At 45.9% G+C, this 20,417-nt stretch overlaps 11 protein-coding genes across 11 annotated transcripts; 7 read left to right on the top strand and 4 right to left on the bottom strand.

The window, feature by feature from the left end:
- Nucleotides 1-176: 176 nt before the first annotated feature.
- Nucleotides 177-401, top strand: DI09_6p110 (uncharacterized protein; the record flags this gene model as incomplete). The annotated part of the gene is made up of 1 exon (XM_013381400.1): nucleotides 177-401. The coding sequence occupies one exon, from the start codon at nucleotides 177-179 to the stop codon at nucleotides 399-401; it is 225 nt and encodes a 74-aa protein (XP_013236854.1).
- Nucleotides 402-417: 16 nt separating this feature from the next.
- Nucleotides 418-933, top strand: DI09_6p100 (Snf7-like protein; the record flags this gene model as incomplete). The annotated part of the gene is made up of 2 exons (XM_013381399.1): nucleotides 418-557; nucleotides 648-933. The coding sequence occupies 2 exons, from the start codon at nucleotides 418-420 to the stop codon at nucleotides 931-933; spliced, it is 426 nt and encodes a 141-aa protein (XP_013236853.1).
- A 676-nt stretch (nucleotides 934-1,609) lies between these two features.
- DI09_6p90 (helicase) lies at nucleotides 1,610-6,172 on the top strand (the record flags this gene model as incomplete). Its single annotated transcript, XM_013381458.1, has 1 exon — nucleotides 1,610-6,172. The coding sequence occupies one exon, from the start codon at nucleotides 1,610-1,612 to the stop codon at nucleotides 6,170-6,172; it is 4,563 nt and encodes a 1,520-aa protein (XP_013236912.1).
- A 1,745-nt stretch (nucleotides 6,173-7,917) lies between these two features.
- Nucleotides 7,918-9,990, top strand: DI09_6p80 (uncharacterized protein; the record flags this gene model as incomplete). Its single annotated transcript, XM_013381457.1, has 1 exon — nucleotides 7,918-9,990. The coding sequence occupies one exon, from the start codon at nucleotides 7,918-7,920 to the stop codon at nucleotides 9,988-9,990; it is 2,073 nt and encodes a 690-aa protein (XP_013236911.1).
- A 164-nt stretch (nucleotides 9,991-10,154) lies between these two features.
- On the bottom strand, nucleotides 10,155-10,415 carry DI09_6p70 (uncharacterized protein; the record flags this gene model as incomplete). The annotated part of the gene is made up of 1 exon (XM_013381456.1): nucleotides 10,155-10,415. One exon carries the CDS (start codon nucleotides 10,413-10,415, stop codon nucleotides 10,155-10,157), a length of 261 nt encoding a protein of 86 aa, XP_013236910.1.
- A 41-nt stretch (nucleotides 10,416-10,456) lies between these two features.
- On the top strand, nucleotides 10,457-11,544 carry DI09_6p60 (arginyl-tRNA protein transferase 1; the record flags this gene model as incomplete). The annotated part of the gene is made up of 4 exons (XM_013381455.1): nucleotides 10,457-10,650; nucleotides 10,677-11,097; nucleotides 11,208-11,406; nucleotides 11,432-11,544. The coding sequence occupies 4 exons, from the start codon at nucleotides 10,457-10,459 to the stop codon at nucleotides 11,542-11,544; spliced, it is 927 nt and encodes a 308-aa protein (XP_013236909.1).
- Nucleotides 11,545-11,691: 147 nt separating this feature from the next.
- DI09_6p50 (queuine tRNA-ribosyltransferase) lies at nucleotides 11,692-13,026 on the bottom strand (the record flags this gene model as incomplete). Its single annotated transcript, XM_013381454.1, has 1 exon — nucleotides 11,692-13,026. One exon carries the CDS (start codon nucleotides 13,024-13,026, stop codon nucleotides 11,692-11,694), a length of 1,335 nt encoding a protein of 444 aa, XP_013236908.1.
- A 307-nt stretch (nucleotides 13,027-13,333) lies between these two features.
- DI09_6p40 (uncharacterized protein) lies at nucleotides 13,334-14,463 on the top strand (the record flags this gene model as incomplete). The annotated part of the gene is made up of 2 exons (XM_013381453.1): nucleotides 13,334-14,226; nucleotides 14,274-14,463. The coding sequence occupies 2 exons, from the start codon at nucleotides 13,334-13,336 to the stop codon at nucleotides 14,461-14,463; spliced, it is 1,083 nt and encodes a 360-aa protein (XP_013236907.1).
- A 51-nt stretch (nucleotides 14,464-14,514) lies between these two features.
- On the bottom strand, nucleotides 14,515-15,711 carry DI09_6p30 (uncharacterized protein; the record flags this gene model as incomplete). The annotated part of the gene is made up of 1 exon (XM_013381452.1): nucleotides 14,515-15,711. The coding sequence occupies one exon, from the start codon at nucleotides 15,709-15,711 to the stop codon at nucleotides 14,515-14,517; it is 1,197 nt and encodes a 398-aa protein (XP_013236906.1).
- A 1,360-nt stretch (nucleotides 15,712-17,071) lies between these two features.
- On the top strand, nucleotides 17,072-18,046 carry DI09_6p20 (uncharacterized protein; the record flags this gene model as incomplete). Its single annotated transcript, XM_013381451.1, has 3 exons — nucleotides 17,072-17,254; nucleotides 17,290-17,353; nucleotides 17,463-18,046. The coding sequence occupies 3 exons, from the start codon at nucleotides 17,072-17,074 to the stop codon at nucleotides 18,044-18,046; spliced, it is 831 nt and encodes a 276-aa protein (XP_013236905.1).
- Nucleotides 18,047-18,510: 464 nt separating this feature from the next.
- On the bottom strand, nucleotides 18,511-20,417 carry DI09_6p10 (uncharacterized protein; the record flags this gene model as incomplete). The annotated part of the gene is made up of 4 exons (XM_013381450.1): nucleotides 18,511-18,739; nucleotides 18,821-19,086; nucleotides 19,136-19,278; nucleotides 19,344-20,417. Coding segments are annotated over 4 exons (1,712 nt in total), but the record flags the coding sequence as incomplete, so codon positions are not given.

The raw sequence follows: 20,417 nt of genomic DNA, 5'->3' as shown, positions 1-20,417 counted from the left end.
TCAGTGGTGTAACCCTTGGACCCTTTTGGGGCAACAATAGATTGTCAAATAAATTGAGGGCGCAACCCTTTGCTGGCTTTTTATATGCCCAATTGACAATACGGGTGATACTCATCATCTACACACTTGCCTTTGGCCAAAATTAAACATTAAAATTTGCTTCAATTTTATTTGAAATGTTCTCTGGGTTCTTCTCTCGGTTTTCATTGACCGGAAGCAGCACCATCATGGGTGCTCAAAGCTCCACAAGCCCCACAGAGGCCATTTCAAAGCTAAAGGACATGATAGTTGAGCTAGAAAAAAAGGAAAAATACATCTATAAAAAGATCGAGAATGAACTGGAAATTGCCAGAGATAATGCCACAAAAAATAAGCGAGGTATTGTGGAGGCTTTGTCCTGATCGTTATCTAGTTGCAATGCTTGCTTTGAAGAAAAAACATTCGCTCGAGGCCGAGTTAGAAAAAATCGCAGGAACCATAACAACTTTGGAATCACAGGTGATGACAATCGAAAATGCCCACATCAATCTCGAGGTATTGGGGTGTCCTTTTTTTAGGTCATGCAAGTGATGAAGGCAGGATCCGAAGCGATGAAATCCATACATGGCGCATTGTGAGATTAGCCCAATGATTAATTGGTTTATTAGAAGCATCGGCAATGTTGACTCTACAATGGAGGATATTCGGGAGCAAATTGACATTGCTTCTGAAATCTCGTTGGCTGTGTCGCAGCCTATAGGACTGGCCTTAGATGCAAATGAGGTATGGGTAGCTTTTGTAACCGGCCAGCAAGAGCTAGAAAATGAGCTTGCTTTACTGCAGCAAGAGCAATTAGATGAGAAGCTTCTTGCAATCAGGGAAGGTGCTCCCTCTGAAAAGCTTGAGCTTCCGAGCTTCAATAATATTGAAGGCAGTAATGCGAGCATCTGTTAACTTTTTAGATAATCCCATGGGTACAAAGAAATACCGCTCTGTTGAAGACGAGCTGGAATCTTTGAGGTCTTCAATGTCCATTTAGGGGAGAAACCCCTTTTCATTAAAATTGTAATTTCAGTGAATCTTTATCCTAATGGCCACCGTTTGGAAAGGCGCGTCTTCAATAAGTGCCTTTTAGCATGTGTGTTAAAAATTTTCAGAGGCTCCCTTAGTATTGCGTTTCGTTTGATCCCGAGACCTATCTTGCTTTTTGCAATTGTGAGATAAACTTTGGGGGGGGGCCAATTCTACCAGTCGACTATTTTGCACAACTTTGTAAATGTTTGGATTTTTTCGGCTGGCCCACTTGCAATGCAGTTTGATGTGTACATTTGGTTTTGTTTTTGTTTATTTTGGGAACCGTACAGTTTGTGCATACCAATGGTCAAGTTTAATAATAAGTTGGACCCCACTGCCTATCACTGAGAACAGCAAGTGTTTGTTGGACATGTTTGTGCGCTCGCGCACAAACATGCAAGCAAAAGGAATTTCGCTTGTCATCTCTTGCAATGGGGGGGGGGGGTCGGATGATCCCGCCAATTGAGGAGGGTCTACCTACTGCATGTTGGATGTGTTAAATTGAAAATTTAATGCTGAATTTGCGCACAAGTTAGAGTTTGCATTTTACAATTTTATGGATTCTACTTTTCAGGAGCACTTTGATTATGTCGATATTGGAAAGTACTTTGGGGGATCCACGTCTTTGGTAGTGACAGCATCCATTATCTGTTTTATTAAAAAGAATGTGACCAGAAAAAATGTATCCCTATCTTGCGCATCTTCCATTCTTGCCCGTCAGCTCGCCTTGAATGGCCTCTCCCATTTAAGGCTTTTAGTGCCATGCCCAGAGGATCCACATCCAGACGTTACAATCGAAGAGATTAATGTATTTATCGATGCATTTAAGGATGCCTCTAGTGGCGTCCAATCGCTTTGCCTCTCCAGAGGAAATCCAAACGACGTCAAGCTTTTGAGCAAACATGCCTCCACTTGTCCTCTCATCATATCTGTTCAGTCAACTTCGCACGTGAAACAAGCCATTCAAGCCGGAATCACCATTGCAATCCTTTCAGAGCGCTCCTTTTTGATTGGAGAGCGTCTTTATTGCTTTACCATGCCCGCCGATCCGAGATATCTGACCATGTATGACGACAAGAACCTCGATGGACCTCTTCCTTTAGAAGAAGTCGAGATTCGCAAATTAGAGGGCCATCGGCAATCCATTTCTGCTTGTCTTGAAAACACTTCCTCCATGGAAGAGTTGGAGACCTCTTTGAAAAAGATCTCGTCCACCTCGTCGCACAATGGCAAGATTTATCAGCAAGTGACGGATGATCTTGACCCAAACATTGAAAAAGAGGATCAAATATCCGCTTTGACTACTTTTTCGCATCGATTCACTCCGGAGCAGCAAGAGCGAAGGCGAGAACAGCGAATCATGACCCGTATCAGCACATACGCAAGTTCACTCCACGGCGCTTCTTCCTGCTTCAATCAAGTCCTTCGTTCGGACGATCCAGTCACAAAGGGCAGTGAAAAAAAGAAGCCTTCTCATGCAAAAAGTGGCATCAAAAAGTCACTTTCAAAGGCAGAATTGATGAAGCAAGAAAACACCCGTCGTTTGATGGAGGCAGATTTGGTTCGTCAGCAAAAAATCCTTGCTGTGGCAAGAGAGAGCTGTTCTACGAGTCGAACGATCGATTCCAAGTTAGCCATCCTAGATCAGTTGCGGATCGATCGCGAAACCTCGTCACCGGCAATATACGTGTCGATGCTTTTGGAAAAGCTTCGGATTTTTGGCGATGCTTGGAGGAGCAACGTTTTGAACAGATCTTCTGATCTTGCAACCTCCACCAAAGATGCAGACTTTGTGCATGCCATCGCTCTTTTTGAAGTGCTATTTGAAATCATTGACAGCGGTTGTGAACAAGAAACCTCGCTTCTGGCGGCTCTAACGCCTTCTCAACTGGAGGCCGTTATTCTTCCTTCCTTTGCGCTATTTGGATTTTTAGATGCAGGCTCCAAGTTCATCATCGAGTGGGCTTCCAAAACTTTTTCTAAAAAAGATGTCATCAAAGCGATGGAGAGCGCCCTTGTTCGAGCAAGTCGGGAGGTCGGTAAATACAAGGTGCGTCATTCCTATGTGCGCTTCCAGCTTCTCTTTTGTGGGCATTTGGCTCTGCGAAGTGATGCCGCTAATGAGGGTCCTGTGGTGGATCCACGTGTCCGATTCCGCCCCGATCCCTGGCAGGTTGAACTGCTTGACGCAGTCGACGAGGGCCATTCTGCTCTCATATCGGCACCTACTTCTTCTGGAAAGACATTCATTTGCTACTATGCCATGGAAAGAGTGCTCCGGCGTTCAGACACAGGTGTTGTTCTCTATGTGGCTCCAAACAAGGCATTGATGGACCAGGTTGTGGCTGATGTGTATGCGCGCTTCAAACACAAGCAATATCCAAAGAACAGCGCCTCTCGATTGTTGGGATATCTCACCGATCTGGAGGTGTTCCATGCGTGGGATGCCCAGATTTTGGTCACTTTTCCTGAAGTGATTGAGCGGTTTATCACGTCGCCTCTTTATGAAGAGTCTTTTTTCAACCGGGTCGAATACGTCATTCTTGACGAGATTCACACCATCTCCGAAGAGGGTAAAAGTGGCTCTTGGGAGAAAATTTTGATGACCTCCAGAGCACCAGTTCTTGCTCTCTCAGCTACTGTAGGAAACAAAGAGGCTTTTTTCAAATGGCTTTCGACCATTCAAGAGCGTGCTGGCATTCAATGCCGCCTTATCGATCATGCCGAGAGATATTCAGACCTCCAATATCACATTTTTAGCGGGTCTGTTGGGCCAACAGAGAGACAAAATCTCTTGAAAAAGGAGATTGCTCAAACGAAGGAAAGCAATGACGAAAATCAGGATCATGACGCTGTTGAGAGTCAAAATTTGGCATCCACCTCATCATTGCTCTCCGTACGCCGCCGAATGGGCGGAGACGGGCGGATCCTACTTTGGCACCAGCTGCTCTCTTTATCCATGGATGACTTTGATCGTCAACTTCCCCCAGACTTTTACTTGCTGTCTGGAGACTCGGTCCGACTTGCAGACGTATTCAAGACAGGAAAGTTTCGGGCGCAGCTGCCAGCCGAACTTGATTACGAAAAAATGCCGTGTTTTACTGAGCGACTTCGAATTCGCCGCTCTGATTTACGAGCGTATTCAAGAAATTTGATGAATTGGATTCGTGGGTGCATTTATGAGCGCACAATCACAAAAACAGACTTTTTACAGATTCAGAAGGCACTTGGAAACGACGCTCTTTCTGCTTTGCATCAACAAGCGCTGCACGAAACAGAAGATTTACCTTCTCAAGTGAACGATGGAGCTTCGTTTCCTATTACCTATGAAAACTATTTGATGGGCTCTGTGATGCCGCTGCTGACAGAGTTAAGTGTGGAGGATCGCCTTCCTGCCATTATTTTCCACTTTGACCGCTCTTTCTGCAATCGACTTGCCGTTCACATCATTGAAAGCCTGGAGCATGCGGAAGCCGTAAAGCATTCTCGCCACTTGCGCGAAGAGCGCCTACGTATGTCGGCGCTTGAGCGTAGCCAACGAGCCTCTCGTCGTGTTCGCGATGCAGAAAAAAAAACATCCAAAGATTCGTGGATCGAAGAATCCATGGAGGCCGAGTCAATTTCTGACCTGATGGCTGCTTTGATGCGTACACAAGGCCCAGATCCCGAGTTTGTTTTCTACGATCAGCGTTGGAAAATAAGCGACATAGAGCTCGGGGAGCTTATTGATGCCCAAGGCGTTGCACGAGCCATGACATCCCCTGTGGAGAAGGTCCTATTTCGTGGCCTTTATCGTGGAATTGGGGTGCACCACAGAGGTGTTCCCAAACGGTATCTTTCGTTGGTGGAGCATTTGTTCCGATTGAGACATTTACAGGTGGTGATTGCCGGCGCCACGCTTGCGCTTGGAATTAACATGCCATGCAAGAGTGTCATTTTTGCCGGCTCCACATCGACTTCTTTGACGCCCATTGACTTTCGGCAGGCTTCTGGTCGCGCCGGACGGCGCAACTATGACGCCTTGGGGCACGTCATTTTTTGGGGAATGCCCAAGAATCGTCTTGATAATCTTCAGACATCGACAATACCGTCCATACGGACGGATGCTGCCTCGTCTCTCAATGCTGCCATGGTACTTCAGGCCTTCCACATGGCCTCTAAAGGCAAGGAAGGAATCTCCAAGCAGCTCTTTTTAGAGCGATTCCTTTCCTCGCCACTCTCTCTGCTGGGATTAACTAGTGGCGAACAGGCCTCACATGGAAAAGCAACCGAAAAAAGCATTACACCCGTTCTAGCCTCACATGGAAAAGCAACCGAAAAGAGCATTACACCCGTTCTAGCCTCCCATTTTTTCCGCTTGGCGTGTGCACTGGAACGTTTAGGATTCCTCACTTCCATCAACGAGGGGAAGCTGATGGCTCCAACAGTTTATGCTCGTCTGCCGCTGCTCCTTCCTTCGCAAATGCCAGCGTCAATCATTGTGAGCCATCTGATGCGCCTGGGGTGGATTGACCTTCTCTCAAACGATTATGAACGCGCCCCAGATGCCACGGTGAAGGAATTGTTGCTCTTTCTTTGTCGGTTTGTACAGCTTCGTTATTTGCCTGCTGCTTCATTTAATGTGCCTGCTGAGCTTGTTGTTCTTCCGCCTCTCCATTCGCCCGAGATGGAGAGCACTCTACAAAGCGACCTGATTGCATACTGTGATACGCTAATGGGGGACTCTAAAATAGCAACGCGCCCCGACAGTTTCCACCGCGGGGCTCTTATTCTTGGGAAGACTATAATTGGCAGCAGTGTTGATCGCGATACCGCATCTGCTAGCGTGAACTTACCTTCGATGCTGATGCTGGCGATGCCGTTTCACACAATACCGCCGGATGTTTTCATTTCCGGGTATGTTTGGGATTACTTTTTGCATGCCGATGTTGAGCGCATCCACTCCTTATACCACATCTCTGAAATGGCGCTTTGGTATGAGCTCAACGAGTTCAGCAACTTTCTTGCACAGCTGCACCAGATGGCACAGCGAGAGCCCGTTGCCAGCGAAGCAGCAAAACTCGCCATTTCCGACCTTTACCTAACCTTTTTCAGGCGCTTCCGTCTCATGTGGGCTTAGAAATATTAATTCACTGGCGCTAATTTTGAAATTTTCATGTTTGCACAGTTAATGGACAGTCTACCAGTAGCGCAAAGATGCAACACATTAACAAGCCATAGAGGAGTGCAAATAGGCCCAAGTAGCGCGGTGTAGGATAGTTGATAAATACCCTGCAAGAATAGGCCGCAAACTATCAAGCAGAGACATTATTTGGGAAATTGAAACTGGAGACCCAATGTTCTTGATATCATTTGCCAGCTTGGCAGCAGCATCGAGGAGGCGTCGTGTTTACATTCAATCCCTTTACAAACCGAACTGCCTTTGGATCTGCTATTGAATAGCTAATAACCCAGCGTTACATTAAACTGGCCTTGATGCTGAGTTTTCACATCGGCATCTTTTTGATTCAAATTGACGTCAATGTGTAAATGGGCTGCTCAACACATCTCTTCGACCGTCACATACATCCTCGCTTGTAAAGGCTTTTATGCCACAGCGAATTTCCGGCCCGGTGAAAAGGCTCGATAGGAACGTTCTGCAATGGACCGCCCTTTGAAATTGGCTCAGCAGCTTGATTCTCCCCAGCGTTTTTGGTAAAGTTTTGAAGTAGCTGAAAGTTCCTTGAGGCCCTCTTTTGTGGTGGATGGCAGATGCTTTGACAACGTAGGCTCTGCATTTAAAAGTGTAAAATTGACGGTTGGTAGCGCTAATAAAGGTCATAAGATACCGTGATAAGTGCTTTTATTTCTTGGGGTTGCCAGTCATGTCTATTATCCGCTTTGAAATACAAACAAATAGCTGGTTATCGGTGGTCGATATTTTGATCGGTCGATATTATCAATCTCAACACATGGACTTTAGCAAGCATAACAGTCACTTTCACGCCCAGATTCACAGCAATCGTGCGCTAAACTTATGTGTCCGAAGGTTTTTTTTGCTAAATTTGGATACACCATAACCAATGAAGCGTCCAACCCTTTTGTTTCGCTGGATCTGGAATTGCATTCGCATCTGCCGTTCCGTTGTTTGAGGAGACATTAAAAATTGGGCACATTCAATCGTCTCTTTTGACTATCGCTATTTGTCGACTCATCTACACTAATGCAGGGTTGCAGGATCATTTTATCATGGAAGGCCCCAAAGCGATGAAGAAAGAGATCAGCATTTCACAATTCAATGTGAAGGCCAAATTTAAATTTCAGATTTAAAAAGAGGGGCCACTGGGTATGTCACCCAGATTTGCGGATCGGGCCTTTTCGCCATCGACACTTTGATCGCTATTTTTAGACTTCTTTTCACGCGGAAGCTAAAATCGTCACTTTTAGATGCTATTTTTGAGGCTGGACAAACATTTTTAATCCAGTTTTGAAAAGTAGATCTCTCTAACTTGCGTTGACACCTTCTCTAAATTAGGGTGACAAACTTCCTTATCAAAAAGAATGGAGCCACTTTTGATCGAAAATTAGCAGCGAAAAACAATGGATTTGCATTTTTGATAAATCTGCACAACGGTACCAAAATTCTGGACTCCGCATGAAGCCGTTCCACATTTAGCCACATTACAAGCAAAATTTGAAAATCTTCCTTTATAAACAAGTTGTGCATTTGTTGGCTTTTCAGTAGATGCAAGATTTTAAAAATTCAGAATGGGCACATTTGAGGACGCAAGAAGCCATACGAAATCAACGAGCAGTTTGACGAACTACATGATAGGCAGGGCAGTAATAAATTTAAACTTTCGCTTTTTATTGTTTGGATAGGCAATGGATTTGCTTTTGGAAGATGATATCCTAAAAAGTATTTATGACCATCTTAAGAATGGGGCGAAACCTTCCGATTTACTGGAAAACCTTACGCACATGTGGATCAATTTTCCTTCTTTGCTCAATGAGTTTGGGGGTCTTTTGCATGATCATGCAAGCGGTGTCGAACCAATAGAAAATTCGGAGTCATCCTTAAATCTCACCAATATTTTTACACTGGAAGAAGAACACAGAGGGGAAGCCGTTGCTGTAGAAAGCCCTTACCCTTTGTCATTTTCCCATGAATTTTTTCTGTCCGCATTTTCGCAGCAAATCAGCTCAAGGTGTACAAACGCTAGCATCAACGATGAAAAGCTGCACATCGACACCTTTTTCCTGCAAAACGGACCTTCCAGTGGATTCAGTGAAGCCTTTTTTAATGATGGGCCCATAATTGCACGCATGCTTTCTAAAGTCACCTCCAAGTTAGACCAGCAGCCTTTTTTATATATCGACATGCTTACGGAATCAGTAATCGAGAATGCTAAATGCTCCCAAAAGCTCCAACATGAAAGCCCCGAATGCTCTCCAAAATTAACAAATGGAATTTCGGAATGTCTTTCTGACGCTCCCTATGGATGCGAACACTTTCTACAAATGCTCCTTGCGTGTGTGAAGGATGGGTTTACATTTGAGGCGCATTGGGCAGAGACTTTGCTAGCACTGCTGGGGCGGCCAATCAAGCTGGAGCGGTTTATTTTGATGCTAGTGCTAGTGTTTCATCAAGATGCACATTTAAAAGTCGGCGGTGCTTTGCTGCATTCATTATTGTCGCTTGTTGCATCTATGGACGCAGAATTGCTTCGGATTTACCTTCGCTTTCGGCTGCCTACTTCTGCACGTCTATTGGATGGCATAATGAGCCTTCTCACAATGTCTCCCTTTTCGAAAGAAGCCCTTTTACAACCCGGGTCGGCCGCAAAGGACCAATTGGCCGTAAATAGCGCCTTTTCTTTGCACACTTTGACGCGGCCTTCAGAGTGGCTTGTGGATTCAATTTTCTGGCTCATACTCTGCAACGATCGGCACAGTTTTGAGAAAGGCTTATCATTACCACTTGGAATCTCCCTGGGCCATTGTTGCCACTATGCTTCATGGATTCTGAGCCCAGGTGACAGGCTAATGGAGTTTCCAACCCTATCACGGGATCTTCTTTATAAGGTGTGGAGTACACCTATTCTTCCATTCTTTGTAATCGAGCTTTTGCGGTCTAGTTGGCCGAACAACGGGCCAACTTCCACCGATACAATAGGGGTGCGCTACGAATTCCTCAGCGTGCTCATGGACTATTTCCCTTCAATGGAGACGCCGATTCCTAAAAAAAGTCTCCTGAACTCCAAACGTTCAAAAGATTCTTCGCTCTCCTCACTTCCGATTGAAATATTGGAACAGCTTCTGATGTCCATCCCTATTGCCACCGATATGGAACTCATCGTGCTCTTTTGCTGGCTCAACCATAGGATTGGACATCCGCTTATTTCATCCGTCACTTCCGAGCTTGTCCTTCTTGAGGGTAAAATTGGTGTATTTATTGTAGAATTAGCTATATGCCATGGACCTGCTGTTGCCCTTCCTGTTCTTCTGTTCCTCTTTATCCACTTGGAACGTTTTTTTAACGGCAATATCTCGAGAGGCCATCAGGGGGCTGTCTATGAAGCCTCACTGCATACTCAAAGTGACCAGCCGTTTGTACATGTACCAAATAGTAGGTCTCTTTCATCTGCACTCACTTTGCAGCTTGAGAGGGAATTGTTTTCCTCATTGATCTTTGTTGACTATCTCGTGGGCACGATTGATGAGCTCAAGTGTCAAACGTATCCCAGAATCACAAAGCTTCTCCGAGCATCATGCTGTGGTCTTTCTCATGTTGAACAGTCCGAGATGATCCGCCAAATCTACAGCGGCTATGAGCTCACAAAAGCCCCGTTAGTACAAGGTGAACGGCCATGTGGGGGTGACCAAATCAGTGCACATGCCGTTGACTCAGAGCCCCAATTGACTTGGCTTGCCTCTGCATTGCTTTTTCATGCTTAGAAAACGACACTATTGCACTTTCAGCTATGTCTACACACAGCTGAGCGATCCAAAGACCAACAGCCAATGATCGCGATGTGTTCAAACACCAATCTAGCGCCAACCGCTTGTTTGATGAGGTCGATGCGTTCAAATCGATTGGAAAGCGATTTATTTTATATTTGCTACTGCTCTTCTTCTGTGTGGAATGGGTTGTGATCCGGGTCTCCAAACCGTTCGGCGCACGCTGCCGGTGTTGCAGAGCAGCAGTCCAAATACGCCTTAATTAGCTGGTGACAGTCGATGCCTTTTACTTGGTTATGTGATTGTTTTACGCAACTTATGGCATCTTTTAACATGGGACCACATTCTGTCTTCAAATAGCGAGACAGCTCTGTTTTCTCCCGTTCTGTGGGCGACCCAAAACTGATCGTAGGCGAAGACATGGCGAATTGCTCTCTAAAATTAAATTAAAATTTAGCATAAAATGGGTGGACCTTTTTACAATCCCAGATACTTGTCACCACAGCTAGCGTGCATGTCATTCGTAGAATCGGTCTCTGTGTTTACAGGCCATTGTGGGTATTGCGGTGGGAATGGATCTATCGCAATCTATTCGGAACTCAAAACACCTCTTGCTGCATTGCTGTACCAAGAGCTAATGGAGCAGGGCTGGCGAAGGTAAGGTTTGTTGATGCTATTTGCAGATCTGGCTCCAAACTGCTCTATTTGCCCCTCAATGATATCACATGCTGCCCACTTAAACCGATCAGGTTACGTGTTTCGGCGTTCACTCCTTCTCGTTCTCAGAGGAAGGCGTATCGCCGCATAGCTACACGTTTCCGTCTTTTGACAACCTATTCTCAAGGAGACATCACAAAAGACCTGGAGGCATACCCAGAAGCAATTAAAGACATGTATAAAGTTGAGAATTTCAAAGAAACCAAGGAGATGGGGGTTCTTCCGGCCTTTACAGTCAGGCTGCTTGAGCCCTCTGAACTGCTTGCTGAATTCGAGCTTGCTTCACTTTTTACGCTTTTTCTGAAGTATCAGCAAGCGGTACATGAAGATGCTGCTACTTGGACTGTCGATTCGTTCAAAAGCTTTATTATTGATGGCGCTCTTGAGGTATGGGCATTGTGATCCGCTATCAGTTTGTTTTCTGTTTTTCCATCTTTTCCGGTGTCTTTTTGACATTTCCAGCTGCAATTTGTTGTAATTTTTGTATTCATTTGTAGGAGGGATCGACTCGATTCTTGGTCTTTGTGATCGGCACACGGCTGGTAGCAATGTCAACTGTAGATGTGCTACCAGACTATATTTCGTCATGTTATTTTTTTTATGACCCGGAATATGCTAACCTTTCCCTTGGAACCTTTTCCATTCTGACCGAAATTGAGCTTGCCCGCATAATGAGACGTTCCTACTACATTCTCGGTATGGCTTTCATGCCCAATTTTAGGATTTTACTCGCCAAAATGTCCCAAGCTGCTATATAAGGCCGCATATGCTCCTGCTGAAATAGGTATTCCGCAACTGGGAGGCGGAAAATTTTGCTGGCAGCCCTTAGAGTAACTCTAAATTGGGCTGCTCGCTTGGATTGGCACGTGTTAGTGTTTATCTTTCGTTCAATTTGTTATCAGCCCTTGGCTTTCGTTCAATTTGTTATCAGCCCTTGGCTTTCGTTCAATTTGTTATCAGCCCTTTATTTGCTTTTGATTGCTATTCTGCCATTCTAGGATCGATGACAAGGCCAATACTTGCAAGAGCATCGATAATCCACTCGGGCACAATCGCTTCTTTATCGGCGAGCTGCTCCTCATTTTCGATGAAGCGTCGACGCAGAAATGATTTGATGTATGCGGGGAATTTGTCTGCTATTATGGCATCGCGCATAGCCCGTGAAAATCGCAACATGTATGCAATGTTGTGCATTGAAAGCAGGTGGCAGCCTGTCGTCTCTTTCCCGACGATCCCATGTAGGGCTGCTCTGGTATAGTTTCGGCAAGTGAGGCATGTGCATTCCGAATCGATGGGTCGCAAATCCTGGGCATACATTGCCTTTTTAAGCGAGATATCTCCGCAAGGGTGCAGAGCATGGCCAAACCTTGCTGTACGTGTTGGAAAGACGCAGTCAAACATATCAACACCAAGTGCCACGCAAATCAGCAAATCGAGATCATATCCAATACCCATGCAATATATCGGGGTTGAGGGGCAACTGCCGTCTCCCTCCAGCTCTTTTGTACAGAACCGAATCATGGCCGTAAAATCGCTTTTCGCCTCTCCGCCTCCAAGGCCACCAATAGCATATCCAAGTGTAGATCTTTTCTTCATTTCTGTAATACAGTGATCGCGACGAGTGAGATCCAAGCCGCCTTGTATGATGGGAAAGAGCGTCTGACGTGCTGGGACGGCCTTTTGCGAGGAAAGCGCTTCAACGACCGGGATCATCTTTTTTCCAGGCGGCGCGTTTGCTAAAGAAACTTGTTCCACATTTGAAGCTTCATTTTGTTTCATGGAGGCGATAGCACGGTCAAGCCAGTGGATGGAGCGCTCCATTGCCTCTTGAAGACGTGCAGGCGGGGACAGCGGGTTCACTACATCATCAAGTTGCATAACGATGTCTGAGCCAATTTCCCGCTGGATGGCAATCGAGTCCTCTGGGCGTAGTAGCATCATGCTTCCGTCGTGAGGGGACTCAAAGGTCACGCCTTCCTCGCTCACGGTGGATAGCTTTTGTAAGGAAACCATCTGGAAGCCGCCAGAATCTGTTAAAATGGCCCGATCCCAGTCCATGAATTTATGGAGTCCACCTTGAGCAGAAAGAATATCAACGCCTGGTCTATTCCCAAGGTGGTATGTATTGGACAGCAGGATTTCGCAATCAAGCTCCCGCAATTGGTCGGCAGTGAGTCCCTTCATGGTTCCCTGCGTACCAACAGGCATGAATACAGGCAGCTTAACTGTTCCGTGTGGAAGATGCATCAAGGAAGCCCGTGCACGTGTTGTCGAACACCGGGCAACGATGGCGAAGCGTAAAGGCGGCTCTGCCATTGCAAAGGGGGCAGTCTTTTAATTTTAATTTTAATTTTCTTTTGCAATGTCCAATGTATAAATTTAATTGCTTTTAACGGGTCAATTAATTGGTTGGAGCTTCACATACGTTTCGCCTAATTGTGGCATAAAAAATATCAATGCGAAATTCATAGTTGCCTGGAAACCGGCAAAGCATATATTTTACCACATCCCAGCCGTCTTATCGCTTGATAAACCTTTTGGACGAAAATTAGCGAATTTAGGGTTAGGGTTACACATTTAAGCAGTCAAATGTACAATTTTGTTTTCCGCATTTAATTGCTCGATGGACCGGTCACGCGAGTTCCACTCGCTGCTTGTGATGGCAAGGAACAGCGTGGTTGCCGTTGAAGCAATATATCCGGTGGAACGTAGCTATGATCATATCCACGCCCAGTTCCAGTCACTCAGCACTAAAATCCGTGCTGAGATCACGGAGGCACGTCGCATGCTGTTGACACTGAATTGTGAATATCCTGCGCCCGCAGCATGGCACTCTGATATTCCTCTCGCGCCAACACAGCTCATGCCATCTAGTATTTTAAATTGTCAACCTTCTTTTTCACTTGACGCAATCAAGGCGCTGGCGACAAATGTTACCAAGGAGATTCAGCATTTGAAATCGTTTCAATACTCCGTTGCGGCGATGAATGGCATCCCTGCTTCATATGCAGAGCACACCCTCCTTGTCTGCAAATTTTTAGAAAACTGCTGCAGATCGCTTGCCGATCAATTTGAGAAGATCTTGCGCCGCGAAAAAAGCTTTGGTTCCCAACCAACCATCTCCGAGGCACCGGCGGGTGTGCAGCAAATGAGCCAATTGCCAATGACTTCTCAATTGACAGCCTCAAATCCAGCGAATATACAATCGGCCACTCAGTTGGAAGCTGTATCGCTCCGCTTGGCCCCTCAAAGATACGCTGCTGGACAAACCACATACACCTCCGCCTATCCATCTGCGCTACGCGGGCGCTATCTCACCGGTACTGATATTCACTCTGCATATGAAGACGTATCTGCTTGTGCATATTCGTCGGCTTCTAAGATGGCTCTTCACCAGGCCCCTGCTTCGGCCAGCAGTGGCCGGTTGGAAAGTATAGAATCTACTGTCCATGAGCTGGGCACCATTTTCCAACAGTTGGTCCAGCTTGTGTCTCTTCAAGGAGAAACCATTCAACGGTAAGCGTGTGGCCATCATGATAGGATTGACGTTGACATCGAATCAGCTTTTTCGCATGCCGATGTTGCCCAGCACGAGCTGTACCGCTTCTGGCAGAGCGAAAGCAGACACCGCTCCGCCATTTTAAAGGCATTCGGTCTGCTGGCCCTGGTCGCGCTATTCGTCTTTTTCTTTGTTGTGTAAATAGGCGCCCCTTGATCGTTTTGTTTATTCCGTTATTTGCCGCACGCTTATGACTGTTTATAATTTGTTTATAAAATTGTCCACCACATGCCTACGATCGATGTCTATGCAGGGGAGCGAGGAAGGCCACAAGCCTCACAGTCATCTACGCTTACAGGGTTAATCAGCGTGCAAAACGTGCATGCCCAGAGGGGCGCATCATTCGCTTGCATATCAATAGAACCGGCATCGGCGCGGGCGGCCTTCATGCGCTCTTTAAGATCCCGCCATCCAGAGGTGTCAAAAAAGGCATCTGAATGGTCTTTAAGCAGCGTGAGCTCTTCGCTGGTAAATATGTTCATCCCGTGAAGCGCAACCAACAGCCCTAAAGTAAACACCGATAATTTACCGAGATCAGCATGGATTTGCCTCATTAGACCAGTCATGGACTCATCTCCAGAGTCATGGTGTAGTAGAAAGGGGGCCAATGCGCATAGGAATGTGGAGCTGCAGATCTCGCCCGCAGCTGCCACAAAAGTGGCCGCAATATCAAAATGGTTGCAAGGCTGCATTTTATCAGCAAGAAAACCATGGGTCAGCGAGACAAGTAAATATTCGCTTGGGAAGCAGGGGTCAGCCCGGCGTTGTGCTGGATTGGCGCGCGCATTGCCCTCTTCTGTGTCTTGAACTTCTTCTACCCGATAAAATAGCTCTGGCAGGGGAACGCTACTGAAATGTCCATTTTTTGGTGCCCATATGGCACACGAAGAGGCCTCTGATGTGGGATGAAGAAGTTCCGCTTTGGCAAGTGATGTAGCTTGCAGCGAGACTTGATAGGGAAAGAGAGCCACTTCTCCGTTAACATCTGCCGTCACAACAATAGAAATCCAACGCGACGCACTGCTTGCCTCGAAACACCCCGGGATTGGATGTGCCAATTGCATTTGGGTAATCCACGCAATTTCCCAGCTAGAAACAAAATAAGTCTCAGGCCCCCTACAGGGCGGGACGCCTGCTGGAGACAGGTCTGTCCATATTGCGCCAATCTTTTCCAAGCCAAGCCATGCAAGCGTATTATGAAGCAGTGTTTCCAAAGCCCCATACAGCGGAGAAGTATCTGTAGGCAGCTCAATCCCATCTTGAGCTGTTTCCTGAAGAGGCATCCACAGATAACGGACCTTGCCTTTGACGCCAAGTGGCACACCTGCGTAAAAATCATAGGTGCCTATGAGCCATGCAAGAGCTTGATGTGAAGTTACGCGCCAACGATCAATAAAGCGATCCACCGTTGCTGAATCAACGAATTCTACATGATCAACCATGCGAAATTTCTATCATTTCGTTAAAGAGTAACAAACCTGCTGTTGAAGCGTTATAGGTGAAGGCTGACATGCTGTACACATGCCTTGCGGATAAGGCAAATGGATTCCAGACTTGCACTGTCCAAAGGAAATCTCTAAACTAGGCAGGATGGAGGCAAGTGTCTCTCGCTCCTTCTTAATAAAGCTCCAAAAGGAGAGAAACTTGATGCCATGTTCCATATGGTAACCTGCATCAAATGGGTCAAGCGGAGCACAATGAGGGCACATTCCATTCTGAGAATGTCTACACAGAAACGGATCTCGCTTCCGTACAATTCGACCCTCTTGCGTCTCCAGCTGCCGGTCAATGGCCGATATTGATATCGATGGCTGGGAGAGAGAGAGCAGCGATGTAGAGGCCAAAGAACTAGGCGACAAAGACAATGTGGGCTTGAAGAAAAGCATTTCTCCAGTTCTATAATAAGCGAGAGGCCTAACCTAAGTTCTCCAAGCAATGTCTGCTGAGGAATGGGGGTGGTTCCAGAAGGATCCCTTGACCATGTGCCAGGGCCAAATTTGGAGCAAAGTGCTGACTCATAAAACGGCTCATCAGGTCTATATTGATCGACGTCTATTGGGACACGCGTGGTCTGTCCAGAGGACGTCCTTACACGGAGAAGAGCAGGCAGCTGCATGACAGATACAAGTGCAATGGCGAACCCTTAACTGGCAGCAAGTTGAACGTTAAAGTTTAGTTTGGCGGAAATTTATTATTCGCCTTGCAGGGTTAACGTAGCGCAAAGGCAAGGTGTAAAAATCTGGCTCCAAGCTTTGACAAACGCATAGGCTGAAATGCAAAGGGATTTTCAGCTAGCCCTTACAAAAAACGCATACAAAAATATACTGGAGAAAACTTGAGCTGGTTTGAAAATGCAATCCAAATCACAGACAGAATACAATCGAAATCTGGGGACGGATAGAAATGCCGTCTGGGAAGCTAGGGTTAGGGGACCTATAGTCAATTCTAAAACGCAGCATTCGCATGCAGTTGTTGTCAATACTTAGACCATCAAATAAAGAATTGATGAGGTCCTGCTTTTACTGGCAAAGTATCAAACTCCGCTTAAGGTTTATCTGCCGATAAGCCCTCCTAGGGTGGCTCTCGGGCCAAACGCGATACACAGAAATTCCAAATATAAGCGCTATAGCACGAAGCAAGTTTGTATTGCTGATTAGAGATACTTCCAAAAGGGCAATTAAGTCCACACGTTGCACTGATTTTGAACGCAACGGCAGTTGAATAATAAAGTGTTTGATGGGACACCCGAGCTAAGTGGTCACGCATTTAAAGTACTCCGGCTTACGAATATCTATTTTTTGAATGACGGAATCCACTAGACTCGCATACTTGAGGAGTTCAGCCACAATTGGCAATGCACTTCTAGTTGGGATCAGATTCAATGCTTCCGGTGATGCGGCCAGTCTCCTTCTTGACATCACTCTTTTTTATCCGCAAGGGGGCGGGCAACCGTATATACACCTTCTCATCCTAGATGCGACACAGGTGAGATTTACCTCCAGGACCAAAATCAGAGCCAGGGCAAGGTCCCTCAAGAAAAGATTTCTAATAACGAAATGCTTCCTACAGGGGATCCCCTGAACAGTGAGATCCATCATGTCTTGAACAATACAAAGCGTTTCAACATCACCTCTGTGAGCATGAAAACAGAAGAGACATCGCAAATTAGTAAGTTTTACTTTTTCTTGCATAGGTACTGTTGAGCACGTTATCGGGGATGCGGAACAACGCACTACAGCCCAAAAGTTAGTTCCTCTTCTTCCGCTTCCAGTGACCCTGCGAATCGACCATGATCGCCGCTTTCTCAATAGCCGGCTTCATACGGCCGGCCATCTTCTTGATATTGTTCTCATCGAGATAATGGGCTTATCTCTTACGACAGGGAAGGCATACCATTTTCCAGATGGACCCCATGTTCTATATCGTGGTCAGCTGGTCTTCAAAGATAAAACAGGCCCCACTAGAGATCTCGCCACACAAATTCCACATACCCGTGATGAGTTTTTGCTTTTAGTTGAGCAGCATTGTAACAAGATCATCAGAGCGGATCCCCTCACAATCATCCGACACGCGTCTCCACATGATGATTATGCCATGCGATGCATGTCTATCGATGGATTTATAAGCGAAATTCCATGTGGAGGTACCCATGTTCCTCATCTTGGCCTTCTTGGACCTATGATGCGAGTCCGAAAGGTGCAGGTCAAATCTGGCGATAACACTACCCGAATCTCGTACAATCTCGACCCAATACCTAATGAGCTCAATAAAAACTAACTAAGCAGCTTCAGCTTGGAGATGTGATTCGCTAACATTGAATGGTGGGCTGCACCACAGCCAGTTAAAGGTCCGGCAATATGGACGCCTTATATTTGAAATTACCGCGATTTACTTGGTAGCCGCCTGTTCAGAGCTAGTTCTAGCGTGGCGAGCTATTTTGTGTTTATGGGCTCAAATTAATCAAAGTTGGGTTCATTAATTTAGGGTATAATCCAAAATAACCATGGAGCGATCCACGGCCAGCGCATACAGGGAGCTTGCATTTGGAGCAAACAGGCAGTGGACAATTCTGCTCGTATTTATGGAGAGCGTATGGACAGGCACGTCCTTTTGTCGCCGCCTGAGCATCCGTATGTCCCAAAGATGGATTGAAGCCTGATCCTTGATGGAGGCGGAGACATCAGAGCCGCCGCATACCACCAAATTGCCATCTTTGTGCCAAGAGGGCCGCACATATCTGCTCAAATTATTGCTCTTTGACGATTAGAAGAATACGATACCTCTGCACAGCCAAATTGGTGGGCGAATTTTTTCTTCCGTATGTCCCACAGCATCAGCTGGTTTGAAGAAGACAAAAACGTCAACAGAAGCAAATCTGCCTTTTCGTTCAATTGAACGGTGCTAATACGACTTTCAAGCTTATGGCATTGGTCTATGGCTCTTTGCTCTAAATCATATAGAATCAATCGTCTAAGTTATTGAAAAATGAGTGAATGGGCACCTGTCAGAGCCACCGGAAATTATGGAGCCGCTCATGTGATTGTGTAATACCGCATTGACTCTGGATTTGTGGGCGCTATGCACATGGGTGGAAGAGAACGATCCGTCAGCGTGTTTAGACCACAAATGCTATTGTAAGAAATGGTGTAACAAACAATGGTTTTGTCCGCACCACCGGTGATAAATTCGTGCACTCCCAATAGCGAGGAGCAGGAAACACCGGCAGAAGAAACTGATCGCCCCTTGTATTGTGTAATGCAGCTAATGCCCCGCAAATGCTGGGTATTAGGCTGCATTGGTGCGAGAACAAAGTTAATCTGATTTGAGGACGTAGACTTCTAAGCCTTATCAATGCGACAATCTTACAATTGGAGCGACCATAACCAATTGAGCCGAATTTCCGGGCGAATATGCCATTGCAAGAACATCTCCACTTTGATTCCATACAAGATCCTCCACAACAGAACCTGTATGGGCGGAAGGGGTGATAAAAGGGGGATAGTTTGATACTTTTCTACAAATAAAGTTATCCGTCAGTACCTTCTGTCTTTGCGAGAAAAGGTCTGAAACTCACCATGAATATCACAGGCAATGAGAGTGTCTTCCAATAGGGAGTCTCCAGATGTCTCATTCAAAACTAAATACCTGGGCTTTCCAGAAGTCATCATATGAAAATAGCTCAGCTGATGATGATTGATACAGGCCTTCGGGGATGCTTTTAGCACAGGGGTTTCCGCGAAGCTGGAATCTGAGCCATACGTGCCAAAAATAGATTCTATGTGACTGGACACTTGATCTGCCATATTGGACACTGGGCTGTTTCCCCCAAAAGCTTGACTCGGCATGCCAAAACTTTGAGTGGGTGATGTACCAGATGTCTGGCTTTTCTTTGGTAATTCAGATACAAGATGTCGCGGGGTTATGGGAATATCATTTTGGTCACAAGTATGGAGGAGTATCTCGTGCGATTGATGAGGAGAGGAAAACTGATTGGCAGAAAACATGCTGCTATGTGAGGAAATCATTTTGGACAGACAATTCTGAAGTTCCTTTTGTTTTTCGATGATCTGGAAATTAGTTTCATGTAGAAATGTAGAGATTCTTTGGTAGGTTTCGGTCAGCGAGGCTAGATCGGATTGACATTTTATCCAATCCAAATAAAACATATATTCCAAGGGATTGGAGGGAGGTAAGACGGTGCATGTGCGATCCGACATGCTTTTGTGATACGGAGTGCCGTTATCACCGCCAAGTTCAAAATTGCTGCAAAGAGCCATTTTGGTGCTACCAACTTTTGAAGATTGACCTGTGCTTAACACTTCTTGATTGCGAGTGCCAGAAGAGGAGTTTAAGCTATTTCTGAAAACCGGAGAAAAAGAATGTGTTTTTTCTAGCTTGACGCAAACATCGAGCATACTGTCCAAAGGAATAGATATCGCGTCTTTGGGGTCGGAATTGTTTCGATAAGGCGACCGCATATTTTGTGTGTGATTTCTGCTTTTGTTAAGGGAGATCTCTTGGCCTTGGCCTTGATTTTGTAAATCCGTCGATGAGCTTGGAACCAATTGGGTATTACTTGAAGCCGAATCTTCAAAGTTTTGAGCGTCAAAAGGTAAAAGTTGCGGCGTATTACCAGAAACAATTCCGA

This window comes from Mitosporidium daphniae, assembly GCF_000760515.2.
Source record: "Mitosporidium daphniae strain UGP3 chromosome Unknown contig-6, whole genome shotgun sequence".
Taxonomy (NCBI): Eukaryota; Fungi; Microsporidia; genus Mitosporidium; species Mitosporidium daphniae.
The sequence above is the reverse complement of the archived record's forward strand: the minus strand, read 5'-3'. Positions and strand labels throughout refer to the sequence as shown.